At 38.2% G+C, this 22359-nt stretch overlaps 1 protein-coding gene across 2 annotated transcripts in view; it reads left to right on the forward strand.

Annotated features, from left to right (window-relative positions):
* The window catches only part of ABCC4 (ATP binding cassette subfamily C member 4 (PEL blood group)), a gene marked incomplete at its 3' end in the record, with an annotated part of 156449 nt that extends 134526 nt beyond the window's left edge, over positions 1-21923 (forward strand). For both annotated transcript variants that reach the window (XM_082014247.1, XM_082014248.1), the window contains 3 exons: positions 1655-1760; positions 16891-17025; positions 21816-21923. In XM_082014247.1, the coding sequence (XP_081870373.1) occupies positions 1655-1760; positions 16891-17025; positions 21816-21923 (349 nt within the window). The remainder of the gene's footprint in view (positions 1-1654; positions 1761-16890; positions 17026-21815) is intronic.
* Between the last annotated feature and the right edge of the window lie 436 nt (positions 21924-22359).

Genomic DNA, 22359 nt, shown 5'->3' on the forward strand with positions numbered 1-22359 from the left:
AATTATTTTTGCTTAATTTATGAAGTGATACCAAATATTTATCATGTGCAGACAGATTCAATGTAGAGTACTACTACTGTCTAAAAAATAATTATTTGCCAGAGGAAGATGTGTTGCATTAATATTTGTTGTATTTTATTTGATTTTTCCAGTTACTTTTAACGATTTGAAGAATTAAGGCTTTGCAAGCAACTGGTTGAAGCCATCATGGCTGCCTAAATAAACCAGTTTATCCAGATATCTCCTTTTGTCTTGTTTTAACACTATCTACAACATTTCTTATTTTCCAAGTACAATTTAATGTTTTAATAGAAATCCTGGAAATGAGACCCATGCCTTCAAGTGCCTGGCTTCTAGGCTAGAGCTTCCTCGGTCCAACTAACACTAGTATATTTTGAGTTCTTTGTATCTTCCTTCTACCTTGGCTGAGAATTTTAGTTTCTGTACCTTTTTCTCCATTATCGCCACTCATTGTTTTTTTGAAGGCTGATGGGCAATATGTGAGTATTCACATGGCCTGGCTTTGTGCCCAGCTTGGGAGCCAAGGCTTCCTGTGCAATGTGGGCTGTCAGGTGCCTCTAGAGGGCATTCATCACCTGATGGCTGCCTAATTCAGGTGCTCCGATTCACCTTCCAGCCATGCCTTTCTCCTTCCATTGACTAAAGAGAGGACTACATGCATTTCCACATTTAAGCCTGACTGGTATGCGCAGTTAGGTGGTGTCAGTGCTTCTGTTGTACAGTTAGTTACTCGAATAATCTCCAGTTTTATAAGTATTGTACCTCTTTTGCCTTAATGCTTGTTTATGCCGCTAAAGAACATTTTAGTGTCTTATGTATCTTTTGGTATAATTTTATTTCCTTTTCATGGTTCTCAGCTTTATTTGTGGCAGTTACCACTTTAACCCTGTGCTTCAGTGTCTGTGCTGTAGCTTAGTTTTCATTCTTTACAAGTTTTACATTTCCTCCTGATATCCTTTTCTTAGGTGGTTAATTCATGTAGTAGGTTGAGGCTTTTAACTTGAAAGCTTTTATCCCTTTCCTTGGGTTGTGTGTTCCAGTTAAGACTTTGGATTTACAGAATACGCCAACTTTTCTTTTTTCTATATTCAAGTTCTTGAGCTACTCCAGTCCTAGTTTAGTTTACCAACCACCTCCTTTATTTAATCCCCTTTTGCAGTTGAAATCAAGAACCTTAGTTATAGGCTGTCTTGCGTTCATTCTTCAGTTGATTGGCAACGAAGGTTATTAACTTTCACCAGCTTTTCTTCGCTGCTTGCACAAACTAAAGCTTGAAAGAAAATAACAATTACTTTTTTTTTGGTGTAGAAATCTGTAGGAATATCTGACTGTACAGAATTTTCCGCTTTCTGTAATCAAAGCCTGAGAAATTAGTCTCCTGAAATGAAACCTATTGCTCTACTTGCAAGAAGAAACTCTTTCCTCCTCAAGTATTAGATGATAGATTTTGGAGTATGTTTCATGATATGTCTCCAAGTCATCTAATATAACAAGAGGAAGAAGCACTGCAATGAGTTCATAAGCATATTTCCTGCTATACAGTCATGTTTGATGAAGTTATAAAACCTGCCTGCCATTCAGTTATCCGTGCAAACATCTTATTTTTGTCTGCATTGCTCTTACTGTGTTTCAGAACAGATGAGTTCATTCAAAAGACGATCCGTGAAAAGTTTGCACACTGCACAGTGCTGACCATTGCACACCGCTTGAACACCATTATTGACAGTGACAGGATTATGGTAAGACAGTTAACTGCTTAAAATTCTTCTTTTTTTTTCCTGAAGAATAACAACATTGTTTATTCTTCTTAATTTGGATCCAAAAGTGGACAGAGGTTTAAGTCATACTTTAGACTTATCCTAGTTAACCTAGTTATCCTAGTTACTGTGATTAGCAACTTATAAAACTGTAGAAGTAGTGACCTGAAAAGACTTCTTACATTGTCTGGCCCTGTGGTTTCCAACCTGCGAGGCATGAACCCATTGCAAGTGAGGTGCAGCAGCAGACCTGAGCAAATAAACTCTGCCAGCACTAGGAGCCTGTGAAGACACACCCAAGAGGCTCTGGACAGAGTCAGCTGGATTTGGTCAGGTTTATTAATTCAGTCTCGGTGGGCTGAGGGAGGCAGTGACAATAGTTAGTGGTGTGGGATGTGTGAGGAGGAAGCGGTAGAGGTTCTGGGGCAGGAGACATAGAGGTAAGGAGGCAGCAGCTGCCCTGCGGCAAGGGTGGCGGTGGGAGAAGTGGAACTCGACCGGTGAGGTAATGAACATGGCCAGCTTTTCAAAGCAAGGTTCAAACAGAAAAGATGAAGCACTACCAATCCAGCACCCTCTGCCATCTTTGTTCCCAACAGAGCAGTGGTATACTGTGCCACTGTGAAGTACCCTCTCTGCCATCTTGTCTGCCCCACGGTGTATTGCACACGCATAGAAATTAGGAAATACTTGCTGATTATTTTCATAAAGGCAATGGTCTTCCTTAGGCTCTCAGGAAATCGGGCTGGTTTGTGTCCTTGACATGATGTGCAGCCTGCAGTTTTGCAATTTTCTGCAGTAGGAACAGGAGCCCTTTGCAAACATTTTCTTCACAGCCAGTTAATGAAGTAACTGACGTAGTGGGCAAACCGTGTTCATGAGTGGAACTCAAATTTAACTGGGCTTTAAGTAGAAATTACCCTTCATGTCATGGTGGTAACCTTAAAAAAAAATACTTTCTTCAATTTTTGTTTTGTGAAAATGAAGCATGTTAATTCTTTCCATGTTTTTTTACTGGATGCTCAAAACATTTTAAAATCTGTGATGGAGTTACAATGGTTGCCTGAAGTACCCAAAATGAAACAATTGGATCTACTGAGGTGAGCGGTGTTCTCAGGAGTAGAACAGATTGTGAACTGAGTGATTATAGTTTACTGACAAAGAGAGAAACCAGCAGAACTGCCATAAGTAGTCATATAATTGCAAGCATTTAACATATAATAAATAAATATTTTCTTCACTGGTGAATACCTCCCCACAGGTCTAATGGATATGTTGGTGTTTTCTACAACTAAAGTGAACAAAAGATTTGTGAGGAAACAACTGTGACCTAATTAATAGCTGTGTGTGTTTGTTAGCTGTCCAAAGGGATTTCTGTGGGTTTTGGTTCATTAACTACCATTAACATGTTATGCACAGAATGCTCTTTCCATGAAGATGTTTTCTTAGCTTTACCTTTAATATCATGCAGTTGTAATGAAAACTAGATGCTTTATTTACTTTTTTGCCAAAAATCACTGGAACAAAGCATAGAAATCATCCTTCTCCCCAAACTGCTCACTGCGTTTTTAGCATCTGCACATTATTTTTAACCTTACGTTGTTTCATTTTAGCCACTAAGATTTCTGGTTTCCTAAAAGTCCATTTATGTTCATGCATTGTCTAATACAGTCTTTTTTGAATGCCTTCGACCTCTTCAGAGTATTAAGGAACAGATTTACAAGATGTGCCTTTGAGTCCGCAGTCATTAGTGGTAACTTTTAAACATTTTTCATCTTTTTACATTGCTCCATTTTGATCTTCTTACAGATTTCTGTAGTTTCGGGGGGAGAGAGGAGAGTGAGAAGCATAGGACAGCAAAAAGGAAGAAACTGACATGTGACCCTGTAACAAACATTTTTTCTTGACATCCTTATTCAGTTAATGATTCTGTTTCTGGACAAATCAGAAATATGATTGCATAATTAGAATGATCAGAGTTATGGCAGGTGTGCTTTTGTTACACTTTTAATTACTTGGTTTACTCAGGCATGTAATTCCTAGTGGGATCATAGCAGAATTTTGGAAGAATAAGGAAAATGTGTGTTAAAAATGCAAGGAAAAATAATATCCCTGTAGAAGACTATTAATGAGTGCTGTTAACAATGAAAAGAGCATTCATGGGAAATTAATCGTTTACTTAAATATCATAAAAATTGAGAAGACGGCTAAAGAAAGCTTTTGATGTATTTTAAAATTTGGTCAATAAGGTATTTTAGTGATTCAGAAGTTTAACTTAATGCAGATTCTTTTTTAGGAGTAAAAATGCACAAACTGAAGTGCAGTGTCCTTCCATTACCTGACATTATTAAAAACCCTGGTTTTGTTTCTCCTTTAACTGAGTCCCCTAGGTGCAATAATGCTTTCATTTATAAGCCATCCCAAATCTCTGTTGTTTGCTATTGTGGTAAGTTTTTTAGAAAATGAGGGAAGAACAAAGATGGAACCTGGCGGTTGGAATATTAACAATTGTCTTTTGACAAATGATGAGTGAAGTTATTTTTCAAACAAATTTTGAGCAAACTTGATCAACTGTCTTAACTCAATCATAAATGTCCAAGCCCATTCCCAAACAAGTATATATAACCTGAACAGAAACTAGGGTTTCCCTCCCTTCGCATTGAATCAGATTGAAAGGAACCTCCGGAGGTCTCTAGTCTAACCTGCTGCTCAAAGCAGGGTCAGCACTAATTTCAGATCAGGTTGCTCCGGACTTTTTCCAATTGGGTTGTGAAAACCTTGAAAGATGGAGAGTCCACAATCTCTCCGGGCAGCCTGCCCCAATGCTTAATTATCTGCCATTAAATCTTTTTTTCCTTATATCCAGTTGAAGCTTCCCTTCAGTTTAGGGCAATCGTTTCTTGTTTTCCTGCTGTGTATCTCACTAAAGAGCTTGCTGCTGTCTTCTCAGTAACTTCCTTGTAGGTATGGGAAGATTGCTGTTAAGTCCCCTGAAGCCGTCTGTTCAATTGAGTGAACAAGCCCTGCTCCATCAGCCTCTCCTATAGGTCAAGTGCTCCAGTCCATTGACCACCCTGGTGACCTTATTTCAAACTTGCTCCAATTTACCCTCATCTTTCTTGTACTGAGGGGTCAAAACTGGTCACCATATTCAAGATCTGATCTGATGACCCTTAATCTGCACTCCTGTTGATACCCATTGCACACTGCTTGACTCCTGTTTAGCTTACTGAACACCAGGACCCTACCTCCTTTTCAGCACAGCTGATGCCCAGGCTGTTACTCCCCAACTGGTACTGATAGAGGGAGTCAGTCCATTCCAGATTCAGGACTTTGCATCTGTCATTGTTGAATGTCATGAAGTTCATGCTGACCTATTCCTTTAGCCTGTCTAGATCTAAATAGCTTTGAATGTCAACCCTGTTTTAAGCTTATTGACTGCAATCTCTAGTTTGGCATTGTCCATGAGCTTTTGATTTAATTCAGTGTAATTGCTGGTTAAAGCGGAACTTTCCAAAAAGAAAATCTTCAGCTTTAGGGTTAACTCAAACATCTTCCATTCTAATTTTTTTTTTTTTTTTAATAATTTTGAGAAAGTCATGAGAAAATGTCAAGTTGGATGAGTATGGAAATAGGAACTGAACGTGAACTGTTGCATGTCTGCTCACACCCATCGTAATAACCTGTTCTATTTTAGAAGAGAAGAAAAGCCTACTGGAAGAGGAAAAAAAGGAAGAACAGAATACATTTTTATCCAACTGTACACAAATCTGGCCTCAGGAGTTGTTTTAATTCTCGTTTGTTCCATTCCCAAAATCATACCTCTGGTTTCATAATCCAGGTCACGCCTTAAGAGTATTTCCATTATATCTATCTTAGTGATAAACACATTTTATCAGAACTTCAAACGCTTAAACTCATTGAGAGAAGAGCTGCATTGTGTAACGTGATACTCTCTAACCCAATCACCTCAATGACTAATACTACATTGCACTTGCATAGGACCTTTCATCTGGAAATCGTAACGCTCTTTACAAACATTAATTAATTAAACTTCAAACACCTGGGTGAGATAGGGAAGTATCCATACAATCTTTGGAACCAAAGTTGGAAAGACTTGTTAAGTCAGACCATCAAATAATACTACCATAAAATTATAATCCAGCGGTTTTCAAACTCTTTTTTTTTTTTTTCCTTCCCTCTGTGCAGCTCCAGAGTCTCATAGGACATTTTCTCATTCCTTTTCCTTCATTAGTTTGAGAACCCGAGCTGTAACTCCTCCTGTCAGATGCTAGCAGTATCCATTTTAGCTCTTTGGCACCGGCAGCCAGCCTGCTCCCTGGCAGAAGGGGAAGATGGGATAAATGCTGCAGTTGCCTCTTCTGTGGTAGCAAATCCTGGCAGAAGCTCAGCTCAGGGTTGCTCCACTGGCCCCTCATTCCTCATAGCTTTCCCACCACCACAATAGCTGCTTCCCTGTCCTGTCCTCACCTTAGAGGGCAAGGGCCTTTTACGTAAACTGCATCTGCAGTTCACCAAACCCAGCCAGGAGCAGCCTGGGGCAGCCAAGAGGCACCACTCCCAAGACTTCCAGTGGGATCTCATAAAATCCCCATCGCCCACTCCTCCCCCTCCTCTCTGCTTCCTTCTCCAGGCTGAGAAATACTTTTTCAGAAACTGTGTTTTTACAGGGGGGAAAACAGAAGCATACAGAAATTGAGGCTCACCCAGGGACACGGTAGATCAGTAGCAAATTAAGTGTATGCATCTGGCAAGAGCCTGATGCAGTTGTTTGTGCTATATGCTATGCCGTGGTCTCTCTGTAGCAAAGCCACAGAGTAGTCAAAACTTGTGCATTTTTCAATGACAAGGATGTTTCTCCACAGAGACTTTTCATATCAGTGCAATACTTCTTTGAAATGGAAACTCTTTATGCAAGCAGAACTCTATCTAGTAATTAAAAACTGTCATTCAAATAGGAAGTTTTTGATGAGGAGAATCATGGGAAGAGATTTGATTTATTTATGGGAAAACCTGTTATGGTTACATTCTGAAATGACTAATATTCAGGGTAACAATACAATGTACTTCACAGCCAGACTTGAGTTGGTTTTTTGGTCAATAGAAAATGACTTCCCACGTCTTTCCGGTAAGCCTCCCTCATTCAGTTGTTCTCATTTTTCTGATGTTACATTTACTGTTGTGGAACATCTGGGCCTCATAAATCAGGCCACTGTGTTTCATGCACTGTAGACATCTAACCTCAGCAGGGCAATCAGTCCACCAAGAGAAGGTGTAAACATCTTGAAAGTAAAGGGGAAACTGGAGAGAGATCCAGGCAGTTTGCGTGGTGAAAGGGGAGTCACCTACAGCTAGAGAGAAAGTACTATGCAGTAGACAAGGTCTGAATGCTTCTCTCTCTCTGGAGTTCTGATATCTGACCCAGTATTGCACATTGGTATCCTTCATCCATCTGGTTGGAGATGAGGCAATGGTGTTAATAGACACCTAAGTGAATATGATAGTGATGGCAATGCTGCCCTTCCTTAGCATGGGGATGACAGCATTCTTCCAGGAAGTGCAGAAATTTGTGTTCTACATTGTCCTCTGTCTGAGGAGGTCTGGATGCAATGCTCCTCATTCCCAAGAAACCAGGACAGGCACCCTCTTGGGAAGACAACATGGCAATGCTGTACCTACCAGTGTACACAGGGCAGTCAGGCTAAGACCGGTCTCCACCCTTCCTTTTGAAGCATTGTGCTGCCAGAAATGCAAAAGTCATGGAGCTAGAGGGAGAATGAGCGTGAAGGAGTCTGAATCTGCAGCCCAGTGAGAAGCAGAGCTCTCGAAGGAGTGGGGGAGCTCCAGCAGCCCTACTGATACCTTCATGTGAGCTTATGCTGCAGTGGCCCAGCTTCAGATGGAGATGTGGAGAATTTAGGAAGGTAGTGGTGGTACATTTGAGTTAGTAATACTGAGTTAAAGCCATAAATGCTGTGGTCTATTGACTCTTCTTTTGGTGGCTTTTCTTCCACTTTATTTAAATATCACTGCTGGAAAACAAATGTGTTTTATGGTAAATCATAGACATTCTGTTTAGGTGGGATTACTTAAGTCACAAGATACAGAAATGTGCGGTCCCAGTTGTAGAATTGTTCTGTGTGAAAACTGTGTGTTGCCGTTAGTGTTGACTCTCTCATCTTAAGTAGGATTGTTCCTTTTGTTGAGAGCTACCTGCTGTTAGATACAGGCCCTCAAGTGCATAAGGTATCTAAGAGAGATCAGTTGTCAAGACCATAACTGTTCATGGAGCCTGGGGTAGTAGAACATGAAACTTTGTGAAAAGTAGAAGTAACTAGGGCTACATTCAGTCCTTCAAAATTCTAAAGTAGGAGAACTGCAAGGGTGTAAAATGGGTGTTCTGTAACACAGAGGTTTTTGACCTTATATTAGCTCAGTATCTGGACTGTTGTAAAATATTATTGGATATTACACTTTTGCTATTGAAGTCTATTCTGTTAAAAGAATATAAAGGAACTTAATGGATTATAGTAGCTTGAATGAAAGCCAATTTTTTGAAACTAGGGATCAGGTCTCCAAAGATACTTAGGCACGTAATTCTTCATAGAAACCTTCAAGTACCTTGTGGATCTGAATCCAGTAATCCACAATAAAGTTGCTACATTCATATTTGTGCACCTGCTGTCATTATTCAAAAGGAACAAACACTAATAAAACTCCTTTTTTGATTTAGCCTCTGTCTTGAAAATATAGACTAGGGAATATTAGAACTAATTTTTTTTTTTACTAAACCTAAGAAAAATCCCAGCTGTGCTGTGGGACCAAAATCTTTTGGGTAAAGAAATGTGAAGATAAGAATACGAAGGATAGTCACAGAAGGGGACCTGCATGGAGCCCAAGATAGAAATTAATGGTGATAGACGAGATGCCTTCTAGAGGGAAGGTGAAAGAATACTTGGTCTCAGCATACCTGAATATCAGTATGTACACAGGAAAAACGTTGCTTGTGTACATGTGTTCTGTGACTGGTAAATTGTCTGGATGTCCAGATTTTCAGGATCCAAATAATCACATGTGGAAACTTAGGAAAGATCTAAACACTTAATTGTAAGGGCTAATGAAATATTTCAGGGAGACTTTTCGGAGTTTTTAAGCAGTTCCACCAGATGTTGCGTGTGATTAATGCCAACCTACCTACTTGGCTCTTGGCTGTTTTGGAGCCCATCTGGAGAGCAAAGGGCCTGGGAACCGTTGGGTTTCTCCTTTCATTTGGTAACTCAAGACTTGCAGAATTTCTGGAAGAGATGAGCATTTAGCATGTGATTTTTCAGAAGTGATCAGTTTTGTTTTGAATCTGAACAAAAGCAATTTCCACTATTCCCAGATCTTCTGAAACTGGGTTTATGTTTAGCAAACGACAAGGGAAAATCAGATCCTTCCATGTTCTTTCTTGGAATTTAATAAATGAGTTCAACACATATTAATAGTGAACACGTTGTTTTCAAAGCTGAGTAGTTTATGCATCTTTACCATTAAGAGAATATATTATATTGATGCTTAGGCTAGATTTTGCATAAAATACTGAGCTGTGTGCTGTGGTCAGAGCAAGTGTTGTCAGATGAAATAAAGTGTCTATGACAGCTGTAAATGTCACACCTGGCCCAGCTGTCTCTAAAATGAGTCAAAATCCCAGTCCCTGGAGAAGGTACTAGGATTGTTGATTCTTTTTGCCAGTTTTAAACCACACCTCTCCAGAACATTGGCATCTTTGAGTTCTTAAAAGCTGCTCCCATTTCAAGAGGGCTGCCCAACAAGATTCTTCTTTTGCCTAAATAAAACAACTAATTATTGAGTCAGTACTTCAGCTGGGAGCATTCAAATGAAGAGCTGGATTTGAATTACTGCAGGAAGTGAAGCCAGTGTTTGATGAACCTTGATCTCTCATGCTATGAGGCATCTGTGTGTGAATGTGTTTCCATCAGTATAAGGACAGGACGGTCAGATGATGTTTCTTTAAAGACAATGGTATGGAATCCAGACCATACTAGAAATACTAACACATCTTTGGGGAATGATTTTTTGTGCTCTCAGAAATACTATATCACTGTTTAAAAGCAAATTAGCACAGGACATGCTGGTGGCTGATTCTTTGAGCAGAGAGTTTCTGATAAGGTAAAACTGTGTGCATGGCAGCTGAGCCACAAGTTCATTGTCATCAGAAACTGATAAAATCAAGAGATGTGCCCAGTCATCTGCAACCATATTCTTTAATGTTTTGAAAAGTATAGCATCCTTATAGCTTATCTAACTTGCTGAGACCCTCAAAAGCTTATTAAAGAGTGGGATTTCTTAAGCTGAAGTATATCTTCTATCACTTCAGGGCCACATTTGAGCCATTCTGCAATCCCAATTGAGAAATGTGGCTTTACAGTGATGGAAACAGTCATTACTGGTTGACCAAGGGAGAATTTTGTCAGCGTGTAAGACTTCTGTTGGTAAGAACTGGCATGAGGTCCCTTCATACTCTGGGGGAAAGGTTGAACTTGCACTGGTGTATCAGATGTTTTGAGGTGAGGAAACTGAACAATACAAGAAACATCTGCAGTGACTGGTTAACATGCTGCTGCTTTCCTCCAACAAGATACAGAAGGAGTTAATATCGAACGATTATCAGTCGAGTAAGACTCATTACAACATACATAATTGATATTTTTCCCCACAACTTTCCAGACAGCTTACAGTGGCGTGCCATCAGATGGAGAAAAAGAAAGTAGATTTTTAAGCCTCTGCAAGAAACGTTAAGATAACTCGTATATGGAACAGTTTACTAGGCAGCATTGCATGCTCAATTTTCCCTAACTTATAGCTCAAGAATAATTTCAGTTTAAAGAAATCCACTATTTCTGGTTACAGAACAAAATGTCTGAAGTTGCCTTTCCCGTAAAGCAGGGGAATGTGGGCAGGGAGTACATGTCAAATCCCAGTGACCAGTGGCAGATTTGGCATTGTTACAGCAAAGTTAAACTATGCTGAGGTGAAATATTTGGAAAGTCTGAAAATAATAATTCAGATTTTAAGAAGAAAAACACCTAAGTGTGCTCTGCTTTGTACACATGATATATGAAATGTATGTTACTCGACACCAAACTTGTCTGGAGTTATTGTTAGAGTAATTATATATAGGAACCCTGAAGGAGCTTGAAGAATTCTTAGATTAAACCTGAAGACTAAAAAAAAAAAAAAAACCAAAAACAAAAAAAAAAAAAAACAAAAGACAACCAAACAAAGCTCTACCACCAAAAACTAAAAAAAAAAAAAAAGGGGGGGGGGGAGAAAAACCCTTTAAAAAAAACCCCAAGAACAACTTTAAAATGGTTCCTCAGTTATATTTGCAGCCTTCTCAATGTTCTTCGATGTTCGCAAACCTGTTTAGATAGGTTGATATTTATAAATGATTCTTCAGAAAAGTATGTACATGTTTCTGATCTGTTTTGACAAACCATGATGAGATGGAAGAGACAGAACATGCTTGCATCTGAACTTAATGCCAACTGGAGCACAGGCTGTTGACTCTTTCCCACAAAGCTATGTATTGTCTTGGGTAAATATATTTCTTATAATATGATGTAACCAGAAGCATCTCCTGAATATTCTCCTCTTCCCAGGACTTTATTGAAGATCTTGATGTATGCTCTCTGAGGAAAACATTGTTCAAAGTTGTACTCCTAGCGGAGTTTTGAACTTTAATAATAATTTTGTTGTTTGGTGATGTCTTCTCCAAGTCTAAATTAAATCAGATGTATTCCCTAGGAGATAATTTGCTTGAATTATTTTCCTTTTGAATAGGAAATAAAAACATTTATGATCAGCTCTTAAATGTCCCATTTACCCTCTGGCTTTATGGTGAAGACGAACGTGAATAGGAATACTAGTCATTCCTCAATAATAATTGAAATAAATTCCCATGCCCCCCTCCTCTGTTGCTGAACACTTCCAACCTTGGACTGTTTTTTTCTCAGAATGTTTTATAACTATTGTTCTCTTGGTTTGTCTGCTTTTGTTGCTGAAAGTTAGAAAATGCAGGGTTTAGAACTTTCTTTTTTGTGTCTATGGATAGCCATAAGTACATGGCATTTGTTACATGTTTTTAAGGGCCCATGTTCTTTCTCTCTCTGTGGCTAATGACACTTCTTATATTAATTGACAAAGAAGATTTTAAGTTCACTTACAAAATGAATGTTTGCTTTTCCAAAGTCCTGTGCAACAGAACAATATAGATTAGTTGCAGGAATCATCAGTGAGAAAAGATGCTGTCTGGTTCTGCTGCCTAGGTTTCTGCTGGAAACGGGACTACCTTGATGTAGTATCCTCCTCATTCATTATCTCATTTCTCTCTTTTCTTTGTGAAATGGATCTCTGATTTCTTTTTCATCATTTTATGTTTTCCTTTTTGTCTTTCCTCCCCTGCTCTTTTGTCGTGGTTAATACATTAAACTGTGAGGCTATGGAATAGAAATACTGCAAAGTTTGGGTTTGGCGGGGGGGGATCTAGGCAAAGTGGAGGTAGATACCCTGGTAGGGTAGAGATGAGGCAAAAGGGACAACTATTTAGTAGTTGCCAAATCTTAAACAAATTTAGTTCAGCAACATTTTTGTGGCATAGGCAAATAGTCCTTCTGTGCTAGCTAGAGTTAACATAACACATTTAAATGGCTCATACTCCATTTTCATGTTTGCCTTTGCAGGTCAGTCAAATTCAAATACTACTTTTCTGTTTCTCTATCCTTCCCTGCCATGTTTTTAATCTCACTCTTTCTATGTTATTCTGTTCCTTTATGTCAAACAAAATGCTGTTCAAAACTGTATTGCCTTCTACTGAACATGGTGCTTATCCTTCTAAAAAAATCACAACTGAGATGAGCAGTCGCTGTGCCAGACTATTCAACCAGGATGAAACATTAGATGAAGTGGAATTAGGTGGCATTAGAGGTTTTTACTCAAGAAGAATATAGCATTTGAGCCCTGTTTGAACTTAAGATATCTGAATAGTGCTGCTTGAGTAAGGATAATTTGGATACCTATAAGTAAAGAGCAGTTTCACCTTACACAAGGACATGAGCAAACTCCATTGAATAAGAATTTTCCTGCATGCTTTCTTCTGCATGATCACCAGCAGCCAATTTTGTAAATTTTGGACTGTTGGAGTTATTCTTCCACTTTAGAAAATCCTGGTGAAGTTAAAAGGGCGTGACTGCAAAGGCAAGAACAGTGCAGGTGAGGTAAAAGAAGCTGCCAGTGAAAGACAGTGGAGAATCTGGCCCTGGTTTACATACGACTACTTCGGGTTTATATAGCTTTTTTGTGTTTGTTTTGTATTTTACTGTGGACTGTCTAAGTATGTCACAGGCAGTTAACTCCCACAGAATGATTATGAGTCTTTATTTGGTGTATTTTACAAAGAGTTAGACCGAAGAGCTGAAAAGTTGGATGTTTTGTCCAAAATCCTCCTTTCTCAATATCTGCATTAAAGTCTATAATAAAATCCCAGCCTGACTCGGAGTCCTGTGCTCCTCCACAATCACCCTGCCGATCTGATTTCGCCAGCTACAAGCTTCTCTGGCTTTTCTGTATCAAGTTCCACTGGTACAACTGCCTTGGGACGCATCTGGGTTCGATTCGGTCATATTGTGCAGTGATAAGCGTTGCATGCAAGTTGATCAGAAAATATGTGGCTGGTAAACACCAGATTCCACCTTTCCTGAATGATTAGCTGGCTTTTTGAAGTCCTAATGATTTTAATTTGGCTTGGAGTCAGTGAGTAAGAGTATGCAAAGCCTTAGCCAAAGTACCTATTTATTTATTTAAATTTTATCAGCACATATTTCTTCAAAGAAGAGTACCTATCTCTTTGTCTAAGCGCTTTTTAATAAATGCATAAATATATAAATGTATAACTACCAAGTAAATCAGCTTAAATTTTCTCCTTTGTCTCGTAGATGACAGCAGTTAGTAGAAACAGTGATTTTTTCCTTGTTGAATAAGATTTATAGAGTATTCCTGACTTGCAGGAATAATACTGTCTGTTCAGTTTCATTCTTTATTTTTCATTTCAGATTTTTAAAAAAGTAACATGACTTGTTTTCCCTATGTTTGTTCCATCTATTTTCATAACACAAGTTTGTTTTTATTCCCCAAGAAGGGTATGAATAGATTAACGATTTGTTTAAAATGTGAATGGAATTTTTCTAGACATAAATAGCTCGCTCTATCTGTTCATCTTCTGGGCTTGGCTGTTTAAAACTTGTCAAGGAAGGATGAATTTTTCATTTTTCCCACCCAGGTTCTCAGGAGGAGAAAAATTGTCCATGTTTGTGGTTGTTTCAGATTTTTTGCAAAAATTAATGTTAAAATTCTAATACTACAGTAATACAAATTTTTAGAAAAGCTCTACTTTTCTATTGTAGTTCTTTACTCGTGGGAGACACGTTTAATGAAGATGCTTTTTGTTCCCTTTCTTAAGGAGTGGCTACATCGTCTAGTCCTATGCTGAAAAAAGCTTTACTTATTGAAGGCACCAGAGATGTCCTGTGCTGTGGCACCCCAGTTTAGTTATTGTGTTGAACTGTACATGATAAATTAATTTATTGCATTTTTAAGGAAGCTTAACTGTGACATACTGCAGTATATAAAAGTTTGCGATTAAAATTATACTTGTAATTAATCCTTAAATATTCAAATTAAATGGGATAGGACTAAGTACGCTGAAAAATCAACATGTGCGCAAGTATACCTTTGCAGGTGAAATACTGCATCAATTGTATATTAAATTACTATATATTGTGCTATGCAATATTACTAGTATTTTAACATTTTTCCATGAGCACTTTCTTTGGCTATATACTAAACAGTATTGGAAATTGCTTGCAAAGGAAAAATCATGGGTGGGTGCTGGATGCTCTAGGAGGAGAGCTTTTGAAAACAGCAAATAACTTCTTGTAGATTTCTGTGCATACAGTTTTTAAAATTAGATGCAATTATGCTGCTGATGTTGGCTGAGTTATTTTCCATTCAAATGCCATGTACTTAATTGAACCGGAAGCAAAGGAGTGGGTGCCTTTCCCCTGGTGCTGGGTCCCTCGTGTCAAACAAGCCGACAGCAATCTCGGCAGCGTGGAATTTTCATGCCAGTGCAGGCAAAGGGATTAGCTCAGCTGTCCTACGTCACTGCAGGTTTTGTCGTTAACGGGAGTCCAGGCCTCTTGGAGATCTGCCGAGCTCGCGGCCGTCAGGACGTTTTTCTTTAAGGAACTGCACAGGCAAGAATTGCACATTTGAAAGTTTCCTCACAGGATTTTGAGTTTGTCTGCAAGCTTATGAGGGTTTCTTCTTTCAAAGAGAAGTTTGCAAACTGTTTTTGTTATTTTGGAAATTGTCCTTATAATACCTTTTATTCATTTCTTTCCTGAAATCAACAGCTCTGATTTTTTAGATTTTTTTTTTTTCCTTACCAGTATGTACACCACAATTATGTCTCGGTTATGAGTCTTTGAAGTCCCTCTGTTGTGGCAGTATCTTTTTCAATTATATCCCACGTGTATTCAGTTTTTTATTTATATTAGAACAAAAATACTTTCTGAGTTACTTTGTTTTCTCACATAACTTCACTGCTCCTACACGTGGACTAAACTACTGAACTTGTAGACCGATACCCAAATCTCTTTCTTAAGTCAACACCATTAATTCATAAACCAGTTAATATTTGAGTGTATTGCGTTTGTCAATATTGACTTTTCCCTGCTATTGTATTTCTCATTCTCTTAGGTTAGTTAGGTGTATCTGAATCTCCCTCCGGTCTAGGCTTATCTGCTCATTTTTGTATCATTTGCAGGTTTGTCACTTTTCTGTTAACTCCCTTTTCTGATGACTAACACATACATAGCTATGACATATGCCAGAACAATGTCATGCCCACCAGTTCCTACCTGTTCCGCTTTCCAGAAATTAAAATGCACTGGTTATTTCTAATCTCTGTTTTCTGTCCAGGTGCTTGAAAAAATTTGGTCACTGGTAGCCCTGCTATTTAGTTTTATCAGATACCTTTCTGGAAACCCATATAAACCATTTCTGCTTTAGTTTTCTCCTGTGCATTAAGAATCTTACCAGATTTGTGAGGTACAATTTACTTTTGCTAAACGTGTGGAGAATAAATTCTACCTGTGATCTGTGTGTCTCCTACTTGTGTTTTAATGATTGCTTTGACTAAACTGCTGTCTTAAATATATATGCACTATATGGTCTAAATATGGTCTAAAATTTCCCCGAATGATCCCGTAAGGCCTTTCAGAATGTCAGTGCAATATTTGCTACCATGCAGTCCTTAAGAGTCACTAGTATGAGAATATTTTCTTAGAGGCTCAATCAACTTATTCTTAAATTCTAATATTTTTGACTGTATATATCCTCTGTGGCTTACTGACTTAATGCCTTTTTAATTTCTCTGTTGTTGTTTCCTTCTCCCCTCCTCTCTTTGGGTACCTATGTCCCTGGTAGCATCTCATATTTTTTTATATAGAAAGAATAGGTTCAGGGTGAGTATCTTTCTAATAGTTGGCAAAAATTGATGCAAGAAATTGTTTATCTTTTCAGCAACACCCTCATTTTCTTTAATTACATCTTCACCTCCTCTAATCCAAAGAACGTACTTATTCTCCCTTAACCGTCTTGGTGGTTATTGCGTGGTTTTTACCCACAGCTGTTTACTTCATGAGCCCATTTTAGGCCTCTTTGTTTCTTTCTAACACAATGAGTTTTATAATCTGCTTTGTTGGCTTCACAAACGTCGTATTTCCATATTCTGCATAGCTTTGCATTGGATTCCTATAGGTGGAATGGCTGTAGGGCACTCTAAAATTGTACAACAGGTCTTTAAAGTGAAAAAGTGCTATCCTTGTTTGAAGAGGAGACATTTCATTTTCAGGATACAAAATTCACCTTAGCACTTAAAGTGCATATGTTCCCCCCTTGCTTGTATTCTCTAACATTTGGTTTTGAATTTCTTATGTTAATATGTTGGTTTCTGCTGATTTAATAGGTTTTAGATGCAGGAAGACTGAAAGAATATGGTGAACCTTACATTTTGCTGCAAGAACAAGATGGCTTGTTCTACAAAATGGTGCAACAAGTGGGCAAGACTGAAGCGGCTTCTCTGATTGAAACAGCAAAACGGGTAATTCTAGAAGAAGTGATAATTAAGTTTGTTTCTGCAGTTTGTTTATCTCAAGTTAGCATATTCAGTGTTAGAGCAAGCCTCTCACTAAAGAATCTGTTGGCTTTGCAAGGCAAAACCATCATTTTCAGTGCTTTTTTAGTGGGATATACACAGACTTCCAAATGATAAGTGTATTTATATATGCCGAGTTGAAAGACTGTTTGGATTTCTTGCATCCTTCTGTATGTATACAGAATGGTAAGTGTAAATAATATATGACGTACTCATCTGTGCTGGGCATCAATCTTAACATGTTTTACAGCAATTTTTTTTTTAAGGCTGCAGAGCCCAGCATTTCTGTTATTCCTATATTTTTAAAAGGGCCCATCAAATTTTAGTTTGAGGTTCAGTACCTGTCCTTTGTATTATGGTCTCCTGGGATGTGATCACATTCTTATTTTGGTGCTTGCTTCTATTTCGTTCTTGTAACCGTGCTCTGTTCTGCACATAGGATGAGCAGGGCTCAATTAAGAAACTGATGTTGAATGTTTTGTTGCCTCCTTCTTCTCTACAAGGTCTGTGCCTGGTTTACTGCTTACTATTCAAATCCTACTCTGAGTACAGAATTATTAATGTAATTGTGAGCATTCCTCTGGCAATCAAAGTGTTTAATCAATGGATTAATTTTCATAATATGCCTCTGAGGTGAGGCTATATCATCTCTACTTTTCAGATGGAAAGCTGAAGCAGAGATAAGAAGATTAAAAAATGACCTCTGACTGAGGAACTCATTTTGTCTAGCTTTTGGCTTCATTTCTTTTTTTCTTGGTAATTTACCACACGAGATGTCCAGTGCAAGGTTTTATTTCTCTCAGTACCGATGAAGTTTCAGCACTGCTTCAGTTGAGACTGGCAGTGCTCAGTTTGGCAGCAACTTGCTTCACAGTCGTGTAACTTTGCTTTCAGCGTGCAAGTAAAGCACTGATATTAGGCATGTAGAGACCTAAAAGCGAGCCTTTTCAAGACAAGAGGCAAAGGTCTTCTCTCTAGCTTCTATGCTCTCCTCTCCTCAAGCTGCTGGATGCGTGGAGCAGAGCTAGGGGAACACAAACTCCAAACTGTTCCCTGGGGAGACAGGAGAGCAATAGGCAGGAAGCAACACATAAAGACAGGAAACAAAATGGCAGGTGCCTGGCTATTTCCTAGTAAAAATAGATGCATTTCCTCAAGTTGTTAAAAAAGTTGTTTTTGAAGTTTAGGGAAGAGATTTCTGGGTCTGTTCATATTCTTAGGAATTTTTTTAGAGGAACTAAAATCTTTTTTTTAATTCTTTTTTTTTATTAAGAGTTTTTCAAGTGAAGCTTTGCAGCTAATGGCATACACTGTAAATACATGTGTGGCACCAATTGCAGAACTGAGGAAACAGCTTTGTCCTGAACTAGACTATGTAGTGAGTCCTGCTGTCCTTCTCTATTGCTTCAATGTAGCTTCTTATATTTTATTACTAGAAAAGAACGGGTTAGTCATGTTTTTTTATGGGATGTGTATGACAGTCTGGGGATTATATAAATGATACTTGAAAGGATAGCTTCAAATTCATATGACCAGTGTTTGTCTGTGAAGTGAAGGACAGCTTCCTGAGGCTTGGTCCTTGGAATGGCAAGAGGTGAGGGTGTCCAGCTGTCATCTGTAGAGATTTAGCCATGTCATGCTGTCTCTTCTTCCTTCCCTGCAGCCCTCCCCAGTTGCACAATTGCATTCAAAGATAATTCAAAATATATAAAAATAATTGCCTGATGTTACTTGCCCATATAGTCATCTGCAGTTACCACATCAATGTTATGTGATTTTGTACAGGAAGGGAAGAGATCCAGGAACCAGTCTCTGCTGAAATGTGGTTTGATGAAAAAGTTTGCTAACTCCCAGGCTAGAAGGCAGATACAAGCTTTAGCATCTGCCAAGAATGCAAAGCATGGTGCTTATCCACACTCAGCCCAAAAATATGGGAATCGAGAGACTGTATCTCCAGTCAGCAGCTACCCAGAAGCACAGTTACAGTCCTTTCTGTTTGAAGGACTTGGACATTAATTCACGGTTTTCATTATTGCTGTCCCTTGTGCTTCATGCATACTTTCAGAGAAGTTGCTTAGTCAGAAGAGCTGATTCCAATGGCTTTTCTTTTTACGCTAGTAAGTCTGTTACATGTACTGCTGTTGGTCTCATACATTCCTACTGTGGTTACTAAGAACTGTTTTTATGAAGAACAGCTTTTTTCTGTTGTTGAAAAACAGCATGCTGCACATGAAAAGAAATGGTAATATGGCATATATACATACTTTTCAAAAGGCATTACAGTGGGTTGCTAAGTAAAATGGTTTGGAATGTGGCCATGCTTTGGCAATGATTATTTGATTTATTGCATTTTGGACCTGAATCTTGCACAGAGCAAACCTTGTTGCAAGAGCTTCTTTCAGTAAGGTGAGACTTTAAGTGCATTTTCTGGAACAGAATGGATTCTGCATATATCCTTCAAGTGCAAATGAAAAGGGACTACACACCTTAAATTGGAAGACTAATTTGGACATCTTTGAAGAAACCGAATTTTCAAAAAAATCTCATGGATGTCTTAGCTAAGCATTGCAAGATCGAGCTATTGCTATTAGTTCACACTTCCAAATTGATCCAACGCTGCTATTTGTATGTCTCTCTTGGTCACTCAGTATCCCCATTTTTTGTGCAATGTCAAAGAAAACAACAGAGGCACGGCTCAAATTGGAGACTGCTGAGTACATATTAACTAGTCTGTGAGCCTGACTGCAATAGGATTGTGCTTGGCACTGTGAGACTGAGTGTTTCTCTTTGGTCAGTTTACAAGAAGCTATTAGGAGAAAATCTTATGGGAAAGTGAGAAATAGTCATCAAACAGTTAAAAAGGGAAAAAGTGCTCAATTATTCAGATAAACAAAAGTCGTTGGCAGCATTGAGAAAGGCTTTTCCACAAGCTTTGGTAGCATCAGGAGAGGGCTGGTTTTCCGTCAATCAATTTTGAGTACTTTGAGGGGAAAAATAACGGTGATTTTATTTTAAAGCTGACACAGATGTATAAATATTAAAATACTAGGTGTTATCTCACCTCAGTGATTACTTTTAAAAAGGTTGCAGCTCTGTTGGCAGTGGAAGAAACTTGTGTAAAGACTTGAGTATTTAGTATCTTGAGGGATTGGGCTCAGGGGAAGAATTGCAATGAGACAGTTGAGAAGCAGCTGCCATTTCGTTACGTCTCTAGTAATGTGCCAAAGTTTTCTACTAACTTTCAAAAAAAAAATTTCACATTGAAAAGCTGCATTAAAGGTATGCCAGAGTTTTATGTTATAACCCAGGAACAGGATGGGAATACACAACTGGTGCTGCCGTCTCTGCAGCGTGTGTGCAGGCAGGCGCCTGATTAACTTTCCTCCATTGCTTCCGATCGTGGCTAGTTACTGAGGAATGCCTCTTAACAGGAGTTCCAATTCTTTTGTTGGTTCAAATCAGACCTTAATATTCTTTGAAACTTGTAAAGATGCATATATCTTGTGTTAGCATGTGCCCACAAAAGGCGACAGTGGTACTTACAGGAATGTTTTTATAGAATGACTATTTCTTTTATATCCTGTGTGTCTAATACATGTATTCATATATACAAAAAGGACATTATTATCAAACAAACTGAACTTTGTTGACAACAGTCTCATATAAATTGGAGAAATGTTTCATAAGCTGTAGTCAAAGCAGTCTGACTATGAGACCTAACTCGTGACACGTGTCAGCTTCAGAAGGGTAGGGTATTTTCTGTTTTTAAAGACTCAAACAAAACTTTTCACATTCTTCTTTGAAGAAATTGCATTTGAAGTCCTTTTTCACCCAAACACATTTTTAGATAAGAGCACACAAGTCTTGACATTATTTCATTTTGTTATGCGCATCTGTCAAGGAACAGAGATATGATACAGCTACTAAAAACTGATGATTGTGGAACAGTGAAACTTGACAGCATTTCATTTCCTTTATGTTCTGATTATACATTTATCAGGAAACCTGTATCTCTTCTAGTTGAGCTAGAAATTGGTAGAATTCAGGAACTCAAAGGCTTGGCAAAGAACTGTCTTATTATTTGGTATCATCTTACATTTTAGAGAAGTTGCTTGGTTGAGTCATTGTTAAAGCTTTTGCTCCTTCTTTCATTATTGTGGTTCACTATCCAGAGATCACATTTCTATAGGCCCTATAACTGCTCGGCAGCACAAATTAAACGCTGGGATATTTCATACATATACCTTGAAGTTTCAATGGTTGTCAATCATAGTTTGTAAAATATAGGGATTACAACCTGATATTAACATCCAAATCCATTGTGTTCATTTTATGTGTGAAAATGAGAAACCCTTGTGCAGACGCAAGATTTCACAGCTTCTTTGTCATCCTGTTTTTAATTTATCTCCATGTTTTGAGCGAGTAAAATGATTTTACTTATCAGCTTAATGTAAAGTGATAAAACACATCTATTTATCTGAATTACCAGAATTTGAGTGGATCTACAGGTTATGTGGGATTTTTCTCACGCTTTGTTATAATGTAAGATCATATAGTAATTTTACTAATTTTTCAGTGACACGGTTACTGAATGCCACTAACCTGAAGTTCCTGTTGGATGTTGGATTCCCTTAAGGATGTGCATTTATCTCTACTGTATTTATCTCCAGAAGTTTTATTTGAAACTAAAAGGTGTTTGATGCATAATTACTCACAGAATCTGATATTTTTCCTAGGTGTACTTCAGTAAGAATTACCCAGAAGTTGTTCAGAATGGTCAACTTGCCACAGATTCCTCCTTGGATCCTTCCTCAGGATTATGTGTGACTGAAACTGCACTGTGATTCCTAATTACCATAACTGTGTTGTCTAGAATGTAAACCTGAGATCATCTAAACTCAGTGACAATGTTTGCAAGTGTCAACGGGAGAGGAAAAAGAGGAGGCGATTCTTTGCACTGGACATCCTTCCTATTTAATACTGAGAAGAAAATTTTTACTGTCCTTCTTTCTTTAATTTCAGTGCAATATGTTTTCCTTCCCAACTAATTATGTTTGTATTGCTAAGGAAATTAGGCAGACTCAGTTTTTATTTGACAGTTATGTGGTAGAGATCTCTTTTATTTAAACAGGTGCAGGACACCTAACAGGTCTAGGATGCATGTTTGGAGCTTATTAAAAAAATTGGAATGTGTCCTTTTTCTTTTGGAAATATTTTGAGAGCAGGCAAAACCAAACTTTGTTCAGTGTCACTTTAGCACAACAGCTGTGTCTAAACAGC

Source organism: Phaethon aethereus, assembly GCF_964289735.1.
Source record: "Phaethon aethereus genome assembly, chromosome: 1".
NCBI classification, from domain to species: Eukaryota; Metazoa; Chordata; class Aves; order Phaethontiformes; family Phaethontidae; genus Phaethon; species Phaethon aethereus.